Source organism: Taudactylus pleione, unplaced genomic scaffold (genome assembly GCF_031769625.1).
Source record: "Taudactylus pleione unplaced genomic scaffold, aTauple2 ptg000065l, whole genome shotgun sequence".
NCBI lineage: Eukaryota > Metazoa > Chordata > Amphibia > Anura > Myobatrachidae > Taudactylus > Taudactylus pleione.
Window position 1 is genome coordinate 8,758,090 of NW_028284467.1, and position 21,612 is coordinate 8,779,701.

General features: G+C 45.1%; 1 protein-coding gene across 3 annotated transcripts in view; it reads right to left on the bottom strand.

Annotated features, from left to right (window-relative positions):
* The window catches only part of AVIL (advillin), a 118,069-nt gene that overhangs the window by 23,874 nt on the left and 72,583 nt on the right, over positions 1 to 21,612 (bottom strand). For all 3 annotated transcript variants that reach the window (XM_088465927.1, XM_088465929.1, XM_088465928.1), the window contains one exon: positions 19,589 to 19,794. In XM_088465927.1, the coding sequence (XP_088322053.1) occupies positions 19,589 to 19,794 (206 nt within the window). The remainder of the gene's footprint in view (positions 1 to 19,588; positions 19,795 to 21,612) is intronic.

Here is a 21,612-nt window from a genome sequence, read left to right on the forward strand (position 1 = left end):
ATAATTAATTCCTTGGTGGGCTCCGGCTGCGTTGGTGCCAAGGGGAGGTGGATGCTGTGTGCCTGCATGTCACTAAGAGTGCGGGCCGGGGGCAGTGGAGGGGAGCCCTGGGGTCTTTGTGTGGTCGCGCTGGGGGCTGAATTGTGTCTGGGCAGGTCACAGTAGGAAGCTGCTTGTGGCACCCTCAGCTGGCTGGTGCTCTACGTGCCAGCATAGTCAGTGTATAGATTAGTCTAAAACCTAACCGCAGCCTAATTCTAACCCTTAATCTGTAAAATTGACATTGTGACAATGTTGAAAAATTACCTTCTCGACATTAGGACCATGTGGATATAATGAATGTTAACATAATGACTACATACCTTTTAAAACCACCCCTTTCATGAAATAAAACCTTTTTTAGCCTCATATACTGTATGTCTAAACTAATAAAAAGAATGAGGCAGGAGCAGAATTACCAATGGTGCAGCCGGTACATAACACTGGGGCCAGCGGTGATTGAAGAGGCCTGCAGCCATGGACTCACTGTGAGTTCATGGCCACCCGGGTACAGACCCCTTCATCGGCACAAGCCGCTGGCACAGCTGTCAACAGTAGTATACTAATGAGACGCATAGTGTGAGTCACTCACACCAGGTGCGGGATGCATAACACATGGCATTTGGGATGTGGTGCATCTCGCCACCCTTCTCATGCATGCCGGCGTTATTTACGCCGGTATGCATGACGGAAAATGGAAAGGACAGCTCTCTCGATAAGAGCTGTCCTTTGTTAGTGAGGGACTTCTGGGTCTATGACCCAGAAGTCCCTCTGGCTTCTGCGCATGCTCAGAAGGATATGCGGTGTGGAGGGTGGTGGGAGGGATGCGATCAGATTCCTCCCAGGAAAAGAAGAGACACCCATAGGCTTCTATTAAGCAACGCCATCTTCAGATGGCGTTACCCACCGCATCAAAGCCCCGGAATATATTGCATTCTGGGGTTTCATGCATTCGAGAATGCGGTCAAACCCCCGAAAACTGCATTTTCAGGGGTTTGACCGCATTATTGACTTTGCTGCATCCCTATGAGGCTACTGCATACAGCTGTGTTACCAATGCGAGTAGCAAAGGTAAGGGGGATGGGTGCCGACTGGGAAGTGGATAGATCCCCTTCAGTTTTTGTACCCTGACATCATCAGCTATTGTCTAACGTCATTCCCTACCATCCATGTGGGCTTAGAGGGGGAATATAATCTTGTGGCGAGCCACCGAACCCGAAGTGTGGCGAGCTAACGAGTTTCTTTTTTTGGTAGACTGTACGGGCAGGGAACCGCACTTCCGCCCTCACTGCACGTCACTTCCAGGTACAGAAACTGAAGGGGAAATATGCCGGCTGGATCTCCTCCGGGCTCTGCTGTTGCTGGGGAACGGGACGTCACTCATCCCCGCCACAAAGAGGAGAGGAGCTGCCCTGCTAGTGCCAGCCTACACTGAGCAAACTGTGCCATGGTCTGCTGAGTAATTCACTGTTACTTAAGACAATTATTAAATATAAATATAGATAATAATAGATATAGCGTATTCCAAATTTCATTTTATTCTTTTCATACAGTTTAATGCCACTGTCAAGGCTAGATATTTAAATGTCAAAAATCTATCACTGTCAGTGACATTATATAAAAGAATAAAATAGATTTTGCATGGGGGGAATTGGTATGAATCCCGACAGCGGCTGCTCGTCATGGGTGAAAATCCTGATTGTCCCTAAGGTATGTATTGACAAATCTAATTCCTGCCCCTAACCCTCCCTTAGGGGTGCCTAACCCTAACCTCCCCCCCAGTGCCTAACCCTAATCCCCCCTTCCCCGCCGCCTAAACCTAAGTCCCCCTGGGGGTGCCTAACTCTCCCTTCCCCTAGCCTAACCCTAACCTCCCGGGGTGTGCCTAACCCAAAGTCCCCCCAGGGAGCCCTAAACCTAACCCTCCCACCCTGCGGCTGTCCGCGCCCGGCATCACTTTGATTGGGATGCCGGGCGTCGGTCTTCCGACGTCTGGTTAATGACAGGCGTTTAGATTTAGCTGTCATTAGTACCACACCGGTCGAGATTTTGCCCGTCGGCTTCCAGACTACATCCCCTTTTTCTCCCTAAACTCCCACCATCTTTCAGGTGTAACATGTAGGAACCCTGACCCAAACCCCCCCCCCCCTCCCGGGGCTATCCATGCTCGGCGTCTCTTCGATCGGTATGCCGAGCGTCGGTCTCCTGGCGTATGTCTAATGACAGGCGTCGGCATATCGATGCCTGTCTTTAGACACTTGCCAAGATGTGACAGTCGGGAAGCCGGCTGTCAGGATTAGGTCCGCTGGCTTCCCGACTGCATACCGCATGGGGTGGGGGGATGGCAGAGCAGATTTTTGTCACCGGGCCCATCACTCACTAGTTGCGCCACTGGAATGAGGGGACATTTGCCTTTACTACATGTCAAAACTTTTGTATGTTTGAAGCTTTGTTTCAAATTGAGCAAATTACACCTAGAATTTGAGCTTCTCTTCAAAAGTGTACCTGGAAGGGTTAATATGTTTCCCATTAAATTGTACTACGAGACCTAGGGGTATATTTACTATAGTGCGGGTTTACAAAAATGGAGATGTCGCCCATAGTAACCAATCAGATCTAGTACCTTCTAGAAGGTGATTGGTTGCTATGAGAAGCTAGAATCTGTTATGGGCAACATCTCCACTTTTGTAAATCTGCACTTTAGTAAATATATACCCCCTGCCCCCTGATCTCTGCCATCTCATCTTGTGGATTGGAAATAAAATGCATCCTACAGTTCAACAAGGAATGCCCCTAAAAATGCCACCATTTTACCTCATTTAAATAATCTCCCTCACTTAAAACCTATTTTTATTTTTTTGCATGACTAAGTATGTCCAGTTTCTTTACCCTCATGTAAATAATTAGATGCAATCATAGATAATAGGTTTTGCAGTATTCCATAAACCAAGGAGCAATAGTGGAAAATAATAGCTAAAAACCTGTGTATTTACATTTCAGGCCAACTCAGCATGGCCCGCAGTGGCATTGACACTCCCTCACTGAAATTTGTGTACGCAACATACCCTGATGCAATGCATTGCAGGGTAATGTGTGTGTGATCTCCTGATGAGAGTGCCACTGAAAAGTAGAGAGGTGGATAGGAGGTGTAAGTACCTGCTAGAGTGATCAGGGTTCATGGTGCGGTGGATCCCTTGTGTGCACAAGGGTATCCCCAGGGGACAAGCCGTGCATTTTGTCAGAGCTTGTTCACGGAGCTTCCCAGGTATCGGGATTTCGGCGTGGGGCTAATGATAGGCATCTGTATTTAGACCCATGCCGGGATTTCACTGTCGGGAAGCCGGCGGTCGACATTTTGACCGTCAGCTTCCATGACTACATCCCATGTTGGTGTGAGTAAATTCTGACAGCAGATGCCACTCTAATCCTTTCACTGTGCCAGTGTTGTTGAAGACTCTCATCCCCTGTTTCACTGCCCTGGCACAGAGGGAGATAGCAGATCTTCAAACACATAAGAGCTCAGATCCTGTCAATTTCAGCAGCTAAATTATTACTTACAACTTAGCAGGGTGCAATCTAGCCCTGTCTACTTAATACCATTCTTTCTTTGTGATCTCAGCAAATGTGAGATTTACTGTTATTATTTGATTATTTGGGTCATGGTGCATTTTAAATTCTTGTATTTACATTTTCTATTATTTTCTTATCCTTGTCTTATATTTTGCCCCACCTGTTTTTCTCTCTCACAAAATATATGTGAGGATAGCCACACTGTTATGACTTCACTTTTATTTTTGTGCCATTTTTTTTAATTATTATTGGTTGTATTATTCACATAATTTTGATAAATGCTATATTTGTACCAATTTGTATTCAGATCATAGAGGCAGTCTACTAAGCTTCAATTTTAATTCTCATTTTTGGAATAAAGGCTACATTTTAATTTAAGTTTACCATTGTACATATATTTCGGAGTGTGCCCCTCTACCAAATGTTCTCTTTTGTTGCTGCATTGTGTTACATGCGACTTGTAATGCCCCTTGTGGCATGTGGCCACACCCTCTTTTTTGGCGTGCCTTCGGCTCCACATACCCTAGTTATGTCACAGATAGATAGATACAGGATCGGCACTGCCATTAGGCAGCTGCCTAGGGCCGCCGACCACTAGAGGGCACCGCTCAGTCCATCTACTGCCTTTACCTGTTCTCAGGTCTAGCCACATGTGCTTGTACTGTACAGGCTGTCATTCTTCACACAGCCAGCCCAACAGGACAGCTCCTGTTCCCTGCTGTTTCCTCCTCTCCCCTTCCCTCACTCGAGTCCCAGCCAAGCACGGAAAAGCTCCGCCCCCTAGATGAGACAGTCTCTGAGACGGGAGCTGTGATGGCCAGGAGCAGCTGCTACATGTTGAGAGAGTGACAGTCAGGGAGTCTAGTAAGTGATGTGTGTTGTGTGTCTATATCCCTGTGTCAGAGTTAACTGACACCCAAGAGTGCAGCACCTGCAATTATTTAGTTTTGCGACTGTGTACTATTATACCCCTTTTACATCGACTTAAAAATCCTGGGTTGATGCATGTGAAAGTGCATCAACCCGGGATTTTTGTCAGTGTAAATGAATCCACCCAAGTCCAGCGACCCAGGGATCAAACTCTGGTAGCCTGCAGGTTTGACAACGGGTCGTTCCCGTGTAATCCTGCAGTGTAAACGGCGCAATCCGGGTCCCGATTGGCCGGCTTCAGTGGCGATTGGAGGTGACATCATCTCCGAGCGTCCACTGCAACCAGGGCCGGGCCGACCAGAAAGGAGCAGCGCTTTGGGGAAGCAGGGTCGGCATTGTGAACTTTTACCTAGGGTTCCCTGAAACCTTGCACCGGCGATAGATACAGATAGATAGATAGATAGCAATGGCAAATTGAATGCAGGAGGTCATTTTCCAACTCTGACCATCCATGTGACTTATTACATCATAAACAGCCTTTGTGACATCACTTAGCTGTGGTAGAAAGGTCACCATTTTGTGGAGAACTGTCAGTTATCAACTATATCTGCTGATATGACATGTTATAATGTAAGATATGCCTATTTTAACCTAACTGTTACATATGAAAATAATGATAGATATATAGTAGATAGATAGATATCATCGGTGAAATGGAAACAGTATGCGATTTATCATCTCAATAGGCAGATCATGTGACTTGCTAAAATACTGTTAGTTATCAACTGTATTTGTTACTATGCCTACTGACCTTGTAATGTAAGCCTATTTTTACCTAAATGATAGATAGACAGATAGATACAGATAGATAGATTGCAATGGCAAAACGAATGTAGGAGGTAATTTTTAACCTCCGTATACTAACCATGTGGCTTGTTACGTCATAAATAGCCTTAGTGATGTCACTCAGCTTTGGTAGAAAGGTCACCATTTTGTAGAGAACTATCAGTTATCAACTGTATGTGCTATGACACTTCACAATGTGAGGTATGCTTATTTTAACCTAAATGTTATATATCCAAATAATGATAGATAGATAGATAGATAGATAGATAGAAATTGTGAAATGCAGGTAGGATGTGATTTATAATCAAAATAGGCCGATCGCATGACTTGCCATAGAACTGTCAGCTATCAACCATATCAGTTAATATGCCTGCTGACCGTGTAATGTAAGTTGTTGTTTTTTTTAATCTAAATGATAGATAGATTAGATAGATAGATAGATAGATATGATATGATAAAATGTATGCAGGAGGTGATTTTTTTCCCTCAGTATACTGACCATGTGACTTATTACATCATAAACAGCCTTTGTGATGTCACTTAGCTGTGGTAGAAAAGTCACCATTTTGTAAAGAACTGGCAGTTATCCACTGTATCTGCTGATATGACATGTCACAATGCAAGGTATGCTTATTTTAACCTAAATGTTTTATATGGAAATAATGATAGATCGATATCAATGGTGAAATGCAAGCAGTATGTGATTTATAACCTCAATAGGCTGATCATATGACTTGCTAAAATTACTGTTAGTTATAAACTATTTCTGTAAATATGCCTACTGACCTTGTAATTTAAACTTACATTAACATAGATAGATAGATAGATAGATAGCAGGCGCTCACGTAGGGTGGGCTCCGAGTACCTAGAATCCCCCCCCCCCTCGCCGCCAATTTATCGCAGCTGACCAGTGCTCAAAGTGCACTTCACTTCGGCACCTGGCGGCTGGCACAATCTATCACTATCCCCTTTTAAATTTGCCCACTGGCGCCGGTTGCAAGAGCCATTGACAGCTCGCAGACCGGTAGCCAATCAGGGGTGGTCGCCCCTAAATGGCTGTCGGTCTGCGCAGCCAGCACCATATTCAAAATACTTGTCCCACGGTCCTCCTATCACTCACCAAAGGTGCAATCTCCCCAAGCTTTCTGATGGAGTCCTGTCTCTGCTACATAAACCTGCTTTCTCTGTACTCTCAGGTGTGTCCTATGTTAAAGTGTGTTTACATGCTATAGCAGCTTCTAGCTTAGGCCGTCTCTAACAAGTGTTGGCTCACAGTTGTCTCTGATTAGTGTAACTATTGGTAGCAGGGGCATGTGGTGGTGTGTGATGGGCATACTAATAGTATCTGGGAATGTCCCTGGGATATATATATTTTTTTACCAAAAATACCCTTATCCTGCTCTAATATTAAACTAATGGCTGCTTCTCCTAATGGGTCTCCTGTTCCCAAAATATACACTGTAGGGTGCACAAAAGTCAGAGGGGGGAGTGTTGCCTTTTATTTGCTAAGTGACATGCTCTCTTAAAAGAGCTAAAGCTACCTATTCCAATGTGGATTAACCTCCAATTGAAGCCTTTAGTAACTAATCTATCTATGGGTTATAGACTTGAACCTTTATCAACACCCAATATATTCAAGCTTGTGGCCACAAGACAATAACAAAATTATAACAGTTATTAGAAATGTACAATTTCACACAATAGCAGAGTTATAAACATATTACAGATTTGTGATACATACGGTAGCTGTACAATTTTTTCAATCCTAACATCAAAAATAATTTTTGACCCTAATAGAAGGGTGCTGCCATTCAATTGTGTCTCCTCATAATGGATATTATAGGTGTCGGAACACATAACTTATGCTTGTAGTCCACCAGATAATCAAATGTAGTTATCGAATTGAAGAGCCATATCACCTCAAACTTGTGTACAATTGAAAAAAATAAATCAATGGATGTAGCTGAATGGTAGCCAAATGGACCATATACAATGATATCCACTTTTTCACATTGATATGAGCGGAGTACCTCTGTCTGTGTGAAAAAAGTGATCATTTATTTCACACAGACAGAGCTACTCTGATCATATCCATGTGAAGAAGTGGATATCGTTGTATACAGCTATATACATTGGATACATCCATTGATTTACTTTTGAAATTGTACACAAGTTTGAGGTGCAATGTATCCTCCATGGGGGGGTGGGCCCATAGAGTGCAGATGGGGGGGTGGGCCCAGGGGGGTGGGCCCATAGAGTGCAGATGATCCCGTCTGTGAACCGCTTCTTAGTCACAGGCAGATGTCTGTCTGTGAGCATAAAGCAGTTTGCTTTCAGGATAAACGTCGCGCTGTGGGCCCCACTGTCGGTGTCAGTCACTGTGAGCGGCAGGCCAGCTGCCCCCTTGTCATAGGAGGTCAGGCTTCAGCACTGCCCCACTTACAATCTGTGTCTCTGCTCGGCCTGTCCTTTTTTCTCCCCTACCTGGTGGCGGGAGGACACGGAGCATAGCTCCGCCCCCTGGCATTACTTGTGAATCCCCATTCCCAAATATGATTGGCCCACTGACCCATAGAGTAGTGCTGACTATGGCCCCCATACACGGGGCGATAAAGCTGGTGATCCGACTGATTGGTATGATTTTCCTGCTATATTGCACCGTGTATGGCTCTGATGTCGGGCTGAGCACGCTCCCTTGTGATCATACATCACACCAAATGCAATATGCGATCCCATGGATTGCTTTGTGGGTGAGAGAGGGGGGAGCCAGCATATCGGGCAGTCGGCCACTCGATCGCACCGTGTGTGCAGACTGCCCGATATGTCGGACCACGGATCCCGTCGCCTCGCACAGTGCCATCACGCCGTGTATAGGGCTGACCATCAATAGGCAAAACCATGCTGATGGTTACACACCACTGATGTCAACTACCGATGGTTAACCCACTGATGGCCATCCCTAGCCTGCCCTACTCCCCAGCAGGCAATGTGTTGTCTTCTCTGCCCGCCCCCTTCCCATCCCGCCCCCTCCATTTCTCCTGCTCTGCCTGGTCTGTCCTTCACTCCAAAAGGTGGAGTGCGAGGTCTCATCTCCCTGCCCCCATCCAGAGTTCCAAAGCCCTCTCTGAGTCCCCACCCCCTCCTGCTCTGCCTAGCCTGTGCTTCTCCCGTAGAGGCTGCAGCTGGTGTGTGAGGGAACACAGAGACACCTACAATGCTGCAAACAGAGGTAAGTACCTGAGGAGGACTCTGTTCTTATTCATGTTATGTGGGTGAGGTATATTAAATTACCCAGGCAGTGAGGTGGTTGAGAGGTGTGCAATGTATCAGAGGGAAGGTAAATTAATGTATCACGAGGAAAGGTGAGATGAGGGGTATAGTAATGTATGTGGGGATGTATATTTATATTATCTGAGAAATGAGGGTGTACACTTACATTACTACACACCCCCTACTAGATAATATATGTTGTATACTAATATTTTTGGGGGGTTGAGGGTTGCAGTGTTGTATCTGTGGGGTTGTTAGTAATATTTTATGTGGTGAGTAGTGTTCCCTCTAGCTCCGGCGGCAGGGCGCCGGAACTAGAGAGGGCAATCTTGCGCGCGCGGCCGAAAAGGGGGCGTGGTTATGAAAAGGGGGCGTGGTTATGCAAAGGGGGCGTGTCTATAAGATGCGTCCCCTTTTCGTCATACTTGGGGGCGTGCGCCCGGCGCTTACGGACATGCCGGGCAGCCCCCAAGCGCTGCAGAAAGGGAGAATAGACGCCGGGCGCATGCGCCCAGCATCTATTCTCCGGCGGTGACCGGGTCACCGCATGTTTGTCCACCCGCGGGACACTGCGGCCCGCGGGTGAGAACGGCTCCCGCAGGCTGTTAGGGCAGGGCGCTTTTTGCCCTCCTCCTGGAGGGCAGGGTGCTTTTTGCCCTCCAGAAGGAGGGCAGGGTGCCGCGCCCTGCTAAAACAGCCTAGCGGGAACGCTAGGTGAGGTATATTAATACTATGGGTTGCATACTATGTTCTATTTTGATATGTTGCAGCTATTTGGTAATTATTACACAAACACACACACACACCGCTTCGGGCTGTACTGCACTTCCCAGTGCTGGCAGCCCTGCTCCCTGTGCACGAAGTCATGCATCTTGCGCTTACGGGGCAGAGACTGGCACAGGGTGCTTCAAAGTCTTGTCACGGCACTGACTGGTTGTTTCTCATTTTAAAGGGTTACGACCAGTAAAAAGAATATTTTATATTTTTAAAAATATTTTTTAAAGATTTTGTTTTGCTTTTGATTTATTTCCTGTTTTACGTAGGTGTGTTTATATATTTGCCCTGCTTGTTTCTTTGTATTGGGCCCCATAGCTTCTGATGGCAGCCCTGACTGCTGTACAAGTGAAAGCAGTGCTACTGAGTTTTTGCTATACTAACACTAATATGTATATATGGGTTGGGTACGGAATAGTACGAGATGTGTACCGGACCATTTTTTACTGGATTTGGCTCTGATTCGTTGTCCGGATTTGGATTTGCCACACCGCCATGACTGGATTTGGATTTTTTACAAAAATTGACAAAAAAAGTTACAATCACATAATTTGGGCTTTTTTTGTTCCTAGAGTATTATTAACCTCAATAACATTAATTTCTAGTCATTTACAGTCAATTTAGAACACCTCACAGCTCACTATATTGTTATCACCATTATTGGCCAAAAGGCTGCAGTGAGCTAGCTGGTTACTAAACGACAGAGCAGCGGCACAGACACCGAAGTTTAAAGCACATCTATGAAACATTGCCACACAGCAGTGGCAGAAATGAAAGGTAGTGCAAGATGGAATTGTCCTTGGGCCCTCCCACCCAACCAGTCGGGGTGGGCCCAAGGACAGTGGGCTATGGCCCAAGGAGTCACAGTGATTGTATTTACACAGAGGACTATGGCCCAAGGAGTCACAGTGCTGGTATACAGTATACACAAAGGGCTACGACCCAAGGAGCACAGTGCTTGTATACAGTATACACAAAGGGCTACGACCCAAGGAGTCACAGTGCTTATATACACAGAGGTATACAGCCCAATGAGTCACAGTGCTTGTATACAGTACACAGTGGGATACATCACAAAAAAAAGTTTTTTTTTAACTTTTTTTATACTTTAAAAAAAATATATAATTTGACTTTTTTTTTTTACACTGGAGCAGATGGGCATGAGTACATCGTAGCATACATCAGCATGCCTTGTACACACAGCCACTTGTGAGTCCTGGACAAAACCACTTTAATCAGCAGAGTATAGTGCAGCCAGTGGCGTCACAAGGGGGGTGCAGGCCGCACCCGGGTGTCACCCGCTGAGCGGTAACACCAAGGTGCAGAATGACACTCCCCCACAGAGACAGGAGCCGAGTGCTGCACTGTAGTATTAAGTGCAGCACCCGGGTCCTGCCACTGTGAGGGAGCTGGCACTGCAACACAATGCAGTCAGCACCCCCTCCCAGTAATATTAAAAAACAGGAGAGGGATCGGGCCACGAGGCCATGCCCCTTCATACGAGGCCACACCCCCTTTTTGGGTGGCTGTGCCAAGCTCACAACGTCCCTCCACGCACCGGGTGACACCGCGGGGAGGGACACCACTGAGTGCAGCATACATCAGCATGCAGTGTGCCCCCCTATACACAATCAAACAGCACAGCCACTTGTGAGTCTGGAGTGGACACAGGCTACTACAGCCACTTTAATCAGCAGAGTAGCGCAGCATACATCAGCGTGCAGTGTGCCCCCTATACAGTCACTTTACCAGCACAGCCACTTTGGACACAGCCACTTTAACATTTTCAGAGAGACATTGCATAGCAGTGCGCAGCGTGCGAGTGAACAGTGAAGTGGCGTTGAGTCCTTTTGCGGTGCCTTATATAGAAACAAACTCTCGCGACAATCTGACGTCAGGAGGATGACGTTCGGCCTCTAAGTGAGTTCCGAGTCAGACGGGAACACCCGAGCCTCGTGTACTGTGCCTCCTTTATACAGTAGGATAAATAAGACCTTAGGTTCTATATCTAAAGCCACCTTTTACTGATATGCTGCGACCAATAGGCCAGTGATGTTTGTGTGCCCCCCAGGCCAAAAATATATAATGCATATGAGTCTGCCTATGCTTGATTCTGCACACGCAGAGCGGAAAGATGCATGATGCAATGTAACAATATGGGCGTATGTTCAACATTGCATCAGCCCTAAAATCTACTTATTTCTATATAATTCCATGTACCAAATTAATCACTGCTGCTATTCGGCCCCTTGCTTTGGGGGGCTTTATAGAGCTATCAATAAGATCACCACAAGTATTTGCACAAGTGAGTAAAATGCACAATACCTTCATGTTTCGGAATCAGGAGTGGGTGTGGAATGGGATTGTGGTGCAGCAAGCAATGCAGTTCAGCATCAGAATGTCTCATACGGCAGCATTAATCAGTTGAAAGTATAAACTCGGCAGCAGGGAGGCCGATGACGCGATTCGCGTCATGGTGGCTCCGGTCCCTGCTCCACAATGCCCTTAATCTCGGCATTGTGAAGAGAGGGCGGAGTTAAGATGACGCGTTTGCGCTGCTACGCCCTCATGCTCCACCCCAAATGATGAATCAGCTGCATGGCCCTGCCCCCTTTGAATGCGCCACGCCCCCTGCTGTGTAAGCCCGACAGCTCCCTCCAGGAAGGAGGGAACTAAATGACGGCAAGCCTGACACACGCAAATACACACACCCCTTTGCAATTCCGTCTGTGCAGCTATGGTAATGCACGCCTCCTGCTGCATTACGTATCCGAGCTGTGTTGTCCAATGCATCATTGGATATTCTGCGGAACTTCAGATGGCTAAGGTGATCCATGAGGTCACGCAGCCGGCCCCCACAGATGAGAGGAAGAAGCCAGGAAATCTCCATCAGCCAACGGAGATCCTGGCTTCTTCCCTCCCTCCCAACGGCGGCGACACGCCTCGGTTTCGGAAAACAGAGGGCATCACCACCCCTCCCCACCCACAAATGGCAGCAGTCTGTTATTCACTGCCAGTCTCCAGGTGGGTTCCCAATCATCGGCAGTCTGCGTTCAGTAGTGCACGCTGAATAAGGCCCTATGTTCATACAGACAAAACAGCAGCTGTAGTCATTAAAAATTTTTTTCCATAAGTGCAAATGTTTTGATGTTATGTACATCCATTTTTAAAGGGAAGCTCATTGATTTGCAGAAGATATCAGCGTCTACTGTGCTAATATTTTCCTCTGATGTGAGTAGCTGGGTCTGGGCATACCATGCTTACTTTCCTTCCCAAAACAGGACTGAAACTTTACACATACTCAAGAGGTCCTGATTATCAAAAAGCATCTGATACCTGGAAATAGGACAATGGATCCTGATTCTGAGTTGTACATAAAACAAACGCAACTTGGGACGCCCGCTGCGAACGGAATGCAAATGAAATCCAAATAGAATGCTGATGTGGCTATACGCATCGTAGGTATATGCGTCTATTCTATCGCGCAGACCCACTTTTCCGTATGCAAGAGCAGCCCTCCTTATAATCGGCTCTTGCACTTGCTAGGTGCAGGTGATGCATCTGAATGTGACATCCTCTTGCATATGCATAGACTGACAAGTAACTTTGGCAATACGCCTATGACGCACCCACAAAACGGTTTTCTTGTGTGCCTCCACATTGCTGCCACCCAGTTGCCACCCAGAACTCTCATTAAGCTGACACAAAGAAACAGCTGAGATGCATATAACTCTGAATAATATGTAAGTTCACAAATGTGTGTATGCAGCCCAGGACGCATGTGTAGGATGCTGAAAATCACCGGATGCAACTGAATTCGAAGTTGCGTGCGATTTAGAATCAGGACCTCTATTTGCACCTTATTTAACTTTTTTACACACTTTTGCCAGGAACTATGTTTCTGTCAATTGTGACAGGATCACCAGAGATGGCGATAGTGAGCCATGGATTCTGTGTGGGGCTGGAGGGATCCGTGGAATGAAGACAGGGAAAGGGGAAAAAGGGGAATATCGTCGCACAGACTATTGAAAGAAATACTATCTTAGGATAATAGGACCACTATACTGATAATAAATTAGAACACATCTAAAATGAATATATTAGGGCAGTGGTGGTGCTCACTAGAGTCATAGTCATAAGGAGAACAAACAGAAAAGGAAAAACTCTGTGTTGTGAGCACTCTTGGGTATTGTACAAAGATTAATACGTAACTTTTAATCAATAACAAAAAAACATAAAATGCAAGCCCTACATAAGCTACTTAAGAAAGTAGTGGGGACAAATGTAAATAGAAAAAATGCTTATGATATACCACTAAATATAACTAGACATACACATATATTGGGTACATACATACATTAAGACAAGATGAACAACTCCTTATGGATATATAATCAATTACCAATAAAGAGCAAATAGCTGCATGAGCAGAGCAATAAGCTCTAATTTCTAACAATTCAAAGTTGATAGAGTATATAGATTTGTTAAATCGAAATATCAAGTGGAATAATATTCATACCATATCCAAACCAATCATAATGTCATAATGGTATATACAGTCAGTATTCAACATATAGAAGCATCACATGGCATTCCTTGATAACCTCAAGATGAAATAACAAAATAGTCAGGAGACAACAAGATTGCTGCCAATAACTCAAATAGCTCCCACCTGGCCTAGGTCATCTGTGAGAACATAAGAGCTAATAACATGCGTTGACCCTTGGAATATAAAGAGTGAATGTACGTTTCTCAGAATAAGTCTCAAATCCCCGGACGTCTTACTTGTGCATAGAACGTGCAGTGAAAGGACCGGTTATCTGAGCTAGTCACCACTCAATGAGAAAAATACAATAGTGTGAGAATATTTATTGAACATCCGAAGATGGCAATATATTACATTATGTGCAAAATCGTAATAACAAATTTGTGTCAACCAAATAAAGAAGAAATATCAGAAAAGCGAGGGAAAAGAACCGATACTCCCAGTTCTACCACTACTCATTTAGTCCAAAGGCCATTGATGAGAGGTGTGACATGGGGGGACAGTTATACCCTCTGAAAATAAAATGTGAGTGATACGTTACTCAGATGTTCCTTTCTGCTTTCTGATGTCATACTCTAGGCATCGGACAACTGATGAGAGAAGTATCAGTCTGAGATTGTACCTAATCAGTCAGAGTGATACAATGTATTAGACTAAATAATTATAGCTGCTATTGAGTAAATATTAAATAGAGTATATATATATATATATAATAAATTTTGTTAACACAATCAATATATCAACAACTACCCATTAAAGTAAAAAGCACATCCAAAGTTTGAATATTGCGTGTGCTAATAATATGGGTATAGTACTAATATCCGTAAGACACTCTTTGTCTGGTGACATTAAGCGCTTCCACAAGGTATTCACATCAATAGATCACATATTAGTGAGGGAAACACTGTAGCAGGCAAATCTCGTGTGTCTGCTGGATAGTGTAACAACTTGTAATGAAACAAAATCTCAATCCTCATGTGTTCTCACAGGGAAAAGTATCCTAATGTAAATTCCCTAATGCTGTCTTGTAAGAGCTTTTATATAAAAGGGAGATACTAACCCTTGCAAACATTAGTGTGAGCTTGGAAAACACCATAAGTTGCAAACATCAACAAAATCATGAAAATCATATATAGAGGTATATCCAAATATCAGATCACTGGTCTTATAAGCACTTTTATATATATAAAAAATTGCTAAGCCATGCATACATTGGTGTAAATTTAATAAATGCTATAAGTTGCAAACATTAGCAGAATCACGATCCTCTATAGAAGTCATATATAGAGGTATGTCCACATATCAAGACATTGATATAACTTCCCTTGAGAATACAGAATTGAGGATTTCTTTATAGGTATGTACTCAGAGCAGCAGTACAACAAAATCTCCATTTAGTTTGAAGTGCATATGGTATTAAAATAAAATACATCCCCCGATAAGTGTTAAAGTATGGAAAGATTATCCATACCAGTTTACAGAATAAAAGACATGGTGATATACCGAATAAAGGTCACACAATTAAATATAAAGGAAAGACACATAACTAAATACCGACTGATAGTAATCGGTTCCCTTGCTGCGCAGCCACGGGCACCCTTCCTGTCTGCCGATGCGCGTTTCGCCAACGGCTTGTTCACGGAGAGGACAGCTGTGTGGGCGGATCAAAAATGTCCATGTTCATATACGGACCTTGGCCTATCAAAAGCTGCTGTGTCAAAATCGTCAGAGCAGCCGGCCAAGTACCGTCCGGTTTACATTGTAGTCAATCAGGGATAGAGTGAATAATGATTGACCTGTCAATGCCTGCTATGTCAAAATAGACAAGGCAGCTGGCCAATCATAATCCAACAGGTATCATACCTTTTCAGAGACAGAGAAAGTGAAAGGAAAACACCTATCGTTTCCTAAGGGATAGAGAGAGTGAGCCGGTTAAGCGGTAATACGCTCACAGTATCCACTAAAAATTTCTTTCAATTGAAAAGAAAAGAAAAAGAAAGAGAAAAAGAAGAAAAAGAAGAAGAAAGAATAAAAATAAAACATGCTATTGCAATTGTAAACTGCAATAGGTGTTAAGGTCTCCCCTAAGAGAACATATTAAATATAATAAAACGTATTAGAACTCTTGATAGAGAGTGTCATAGTCAAATCGTGAAATATTGTATATAATAGGACTGGTGAAAATAAATATAGAATAGAAAATAATGTGAAAACGTGCATAAAAGCAAAATAAACAATAAAGTGATAATAAACAAAAAGTGATTATTGGTGTGGAAGAGTAATACTGGTGTGTGTCAAAAATTGGTAATTAAATTAAATAAAATATTTTTTGCAATCTATATGTGTAATATTAAAAAATTATATATAAATGTAGTATAAATGAAACATATACATGTATGTGCAAGGATGATATTTGGATGTGAAAATTGTGTAATTATGTTAGTGACAAACTAATCAGTGTGCATGAAAAAATACAGTGCATATAAAATGAATATAGTAATAAAATCGTTATCTAAAGAAACAACTAAATACAAATGCAATAATAATTAGTATAGATTTAAAGAGCTACCAATGTCTACCATAAATACACAAAAAGAGTATTAAACAATCAGGACCAATATAAATATAAATTTAAACGATAATAGTGCATAAAAGTGGATATAATGCAAAGAAAGGAAAATAAAAAAAGGGAGGAAAAAAAAGAAAAAGAAGGGGAGGAGAGAAGACCGTAATACGTTAATTTTGATATCATAGAAAAGATGAATAGAATATAATATAGAGGAACAGATTTAATGAATATAGCATCATATAAGGAAGGGACTGTAACTATTGTATTCATTCAGTCCTCTGGGTACTAAAGTACCCAATCTAAAGATCCATTCTGTTTCTTTTCTAAGTAATATAGTCGTTAGATCGCCTCCTCTGATGCCTATTCTGGAGGGATCTGCCCCCACACAGGGAACTTAAGCAGATGTTAGTTCACCTAATGGCTGCCCAGTGGATTTAGTCCAGGGAAGAGACCGGTCAGACAGAGCTCATTGTGCCAGAAAGCCATTGAAGGACAGGAGGAGTGAGCCTAGACCTGGGGGAGACAGGGAAGGCTATCAAACTCTGAACTGAGCCGTGTGAATCATGCGAGTAGGCCAAAGCCTATGTTAACTGCAAGGAAGCAAGTCAGACTCTGAGGCTGAGGCAGCCAGCCAGCTAAAGACCAGCCCGCAGCCTGTGTCAGGACAGCTGACAGTTGAGAAGCCAGAGGCCAAGCCAGACCTGGCTAATATCCCAGTGTTACTCTGCAATAGGCAGAGAGAGACTTTGGACTATGTTTGCAGACTAGCTGCCCAAGGTTAGTCAGGAACGAAGAAGTGAGTCAGTGCCCTGATGGGGGCTAGGCGTTTGTTTTTTTTGTTCCCTGATCATGCTGACATTAAGTCATTATTTAATTTATTTTACCTGGAAAAGCTGCATGGACCCTCACTTGACCACTAAACATTGCACCACTGACACCCATCTACCGAGCTAATTTCACTGTGGTATCACACAATATAATAAAAAACATTAGATCACACAGGTTGGGTACGGCATCCCGCCAGTCAGAATTATGACACAGCCCAAGTAAGTATACTAACACTAACCCTTAACCCACGCACAAGTAACACATGTATTAAAACAGTCCCATCAGACACACATTAAATGAGGCTAAATGGCTGAAATGGTAAAGTTGAAATTAATGAATGGGGTAGTAGCAATCAGTGCCCAAATTGACATTATATTACTGCTTTCACCATGTATGCTTACAGTCTGACTCACAATCACACCAAAGTAGACACGGATTGTGGGTGTGCATCTATAAGGTTCATATGGATATGGGGGCTAGGCGGTTGTTTTGTTTCCTGATCATACTGACATTAAAAGTAGACACAGATTATGGGTGTGAAGTGGGAAGCTAGGAATGCACTCTGCAGACCCACATTTTGTTTTCTAAACACATGCACGAGCCAGCACATGCTCAGAGAGGTCCTGTTTGGTCTTTAACTTCTGTAACTTAAAGCCCAAACAGGGCTTTACTGTGCACGTGCCAGAATGGGACTGCAGTGCAAAGGGCTTCACCTCTGCGTTGGTTGCTCCAGCAGTAGTACCCTGGTCCTCCCAGTCCCCTGGTTCTCCCACCCTCCCGACTAACCTCACTTCCCACAATTTCTTTATCAATTGATGGCACAATTATCTCCTCTAGCCCCAAAGTGCACTGTCTTGGAGTCCTCCCTCTCCTTCAAACCACACATTCAGCACCTCTCACAGGGCCTAATTCAGACCCGCTTGCGAGCCCTGAGCACTCGCAAGCGGGTCGATGTTGGCCCACTGCGCATGCTCACGACGGACCCGGCTCCATTGTGCGCATGCGTGAGACAAAGGGGGCGTGCTGTCGATGGTGAGTGACAGCACGCCCCCTTTGGTGGGCGTGCCGGGGGTGTGGCTGGCCAGACGGAGGCGTTCCCATGGGAACGCCTACTGTCTGGGGCCGGCCCCACTGACATCACAAGTGATGTCAGTGGGAGTGCTTTCGGCTCTGATAGAGCCAAAAAGCACTCCAGGGCTTGCGGCAACGAGACCCTACCACAAGGGTCTCGTCGCAAGCTCGATGGTCGCGATGGACTTGACCATCGCGACCATCTTCCTGGCCACTCGCTATAGCTGTGGGTGGTCACCCACAGCTATACGAGCGTCCGGTAGGCCGCTCTACAAATGAAGGACTGCCCTGATTCAGAGCGAGCGCTCTGTCAGAGCCACAGTCCTGTCATTTCCATCTCCAAAATATTTCCAAGATCAGACCCTTTCTCACCCAGGATGCTACTAAAACCCTCATCCTCTCACTGGTCATCTCCAGATTGGACTACTGTAACTGCCTCCTATCTGGTCTACCTGACTCCCACCTCTCTCCAATCCACTCCAATCTGTCCTCAGTGCTGCTGCTCGACTCATCTTCCTCTCCAAACATTCTACATCTGCTTCCCCTCTCCTACAAGCCCTACACTTGCTCCCCTTCCCCTTCAGAACCCAATTCAAGGCTCTTACACTCACTTACTCCGCCTCTCCTGCCAACTGATTACTTTCTCCCACTCCCGTGCTGTTTCCTACCTCTGTAACTCTCTCCTTCTCCTTCTCTACAAATCTTCAAATGGGCTTTGAGGGCCCACTACTTCATCAATGCCTTCCAGCTCTCATTCTAACCCGCTGCTACATGCCCCTTTCTCCCTGTCTACGCCATCTGTATCACGCCTGTTTGCCCCTCCCCATTAAAATGTAAGCTCTCAGGAGCAGGGCCCTCTACCCTCTTGTGCGTCTCCTTACTTATACTTTCATCCACTCCTTACTCCCCACTAGGACACCTAACACTTAGTTGCTTACACCCTGTTGCTTATTTGAGTGTTATGATCGCTAATGCAGCAATGTATATAACCTTGTCCTTGTCCTGCAGTGTATTGTACTGTAACTCACTGGTTTCTTGTTCACTTATTTATGTACTTTGTAAAGCGCTGCAAGACACTTGTGGAGCCATATAAATAAAGGATAATAATAATAATACAAAAACACTGTTTCCATAGACTATTATGGATTGCGGTCGCACACGCATGGTACCACCTAGATGTCACTGGAAATATGTATGTTACTTACTGGTATAACATAATGTTCGCTTTTTGTGTTTGGTCAGCAACTTCATCAGCACTCCCTGGTCCAATTTTGTGTGTTCTCTCGCCAAGCGTTCTTGTTAGAAGTTTTGTTAATTCTGGAAATGCTTTCTCATTGTCCCCTTCAATCACAGCGATCTCCATCCTGCCTCCTCTTTCTCTATCACGTATGTCTTTAGCTAACAACATTCCCTTGTAAATAGAAACATAATTATTGATACAGTGTTAGTCATTTAAATTCACTTTAATTATATTTCAGAATCAGTAATATGGCACAAGTGGGCTGAGCTGATTGTGGCTGATGCCTATGACTAAGTTGTGACTAATGCCTGAACCAATATTCCTGAGAATGCAGCCTGTAAATTCCCCAGCAACTAGACACATCACTAAGCAGGGGCAGAGCAGGCATTGCCAAGCCATGTGCCACAATTTGTCTAGAGGCCTAGCAATGTTGCTCTAGCGTCCCAGAAAAGGGGTATTCTGCCCTCAAAAAAGCAGAGCGGAGACCACTTCTTGACTGTTACTTAACCAGACTTTTACCCCTACAATCTGAATGCAGCTGCTGCTGCTGGCAGTGGCGTAACTAGGGTATTTGGAGACCAGGGCAAATGTGAAAATGGAGCCCCCCCCTATGTGCGCGCGCGGCAAAAAATGGACGTGGTCACCTAAAAATGGGGCGTGTCAACATGACACACCCCTTTATCATCACATTACTTTCCATATGCACCTTAACCCCAGTAGTGCCCCTTATACAGTACCCCCAGTATGCAATGTCAGCAGTTGTTATCCCTCTTATGCAGGCCCATAGTAGTGGTCCCCCTTATGCAGCCCCTCATTAGTTCCCCTTATTCAGTGCCTCCAGTAGTGGTCGCCCATATGTAGGTCCCCAGCAGTGATCCCCCCCCCTTATCCAGTGTCCCTTATACAGTGCCCCCTGTAGTGGCCCTCCCTATTTAGTGCCCCCATTACTGGTCCCCTAGTAGTAAGCCCCTTAAGTGCCACCAGTAGTAGTCCCCCCCAGTAGACATTCCCCCTCATGCAGTGCCCCCAGTAGTAGCTCCCCCAGTAATGGTGCACCCAGTAGTAGCTCCCCCCAGTAATTTTGCCCCCAGTAGTAGCTCCCACCCAGTAATAGTGTCCCCAGTAGTAGTAGCTCCCCCCAGTAATAGTGTCCCTAGTAGTAGCAGCCCCCCAGTAAGTGTCCCTAGTAGTAGCAGCCCCCCCCAGTAATAGTGTCCCCAGTAGTAGTAGCCCCCCCAGTAATAGTGTCCCTAGTAGTAGCAGCCCCTCCCAGTAATAGTGTCCCCAGTAGTAGCAGCCCCTTCCAGAAATAGTGTGCCCAGTAGTAGTAGCCCCCCCACTAATGGTGTCCCCAATAGTAGCAGCCCCCCCAATTGATAGTGTCCCCAGTAGCAGCAGCCCCTCCCAGTAATAGTGTCCCCAGTAGTAGCAGCCCCCCCCAAATGATATTGTCCCCAGTAGTAGCAGCCCCCCCCCAAATGATATTGTCCCCAGTAGTAGCAGCCCCCCCATTAATAGTGTCCCCAGTAGTAGCAGCCCCCCCAAGTGATAGTGTCCCCATTAGTAGCAGCCCCCCCAGTAACAGTGTCCCCAGTAGTAGTAGCCCCCCCAAGTGATAGTGTCCCCAGTAGTAGCAGCCCCCCCAGTAATAGTGTCCCCAGTAGTAGCAGCCCCCCAGTAATAGTGTCCCCAGTAGTAGTAGCCCCCCAAGTGATAGTGTCCCCAGTAGTAGTAGCCCCCCCTAAGTGATAGTGTCCCCAGTAGTAGTAGCCCCCCTCCCCAAGTGATAATGTCCCCAGTAGTAGTAGCCCCCCCAAGTGATAGTGTCCCCAGAATTAGTAGCCCCCCCCAAGTGATAGTGTCCCCAGAAGTAGTAGCCCCCCTCCCCAAGTGATAGTGTCCCCAGTAGTAATAGCCCCCCTCCCCAAGTGATAGTGTCCCCAGAAGTAGTAGCCCCCCCAAGTGATAGTGTCCCCAGTAGTAGTAGCC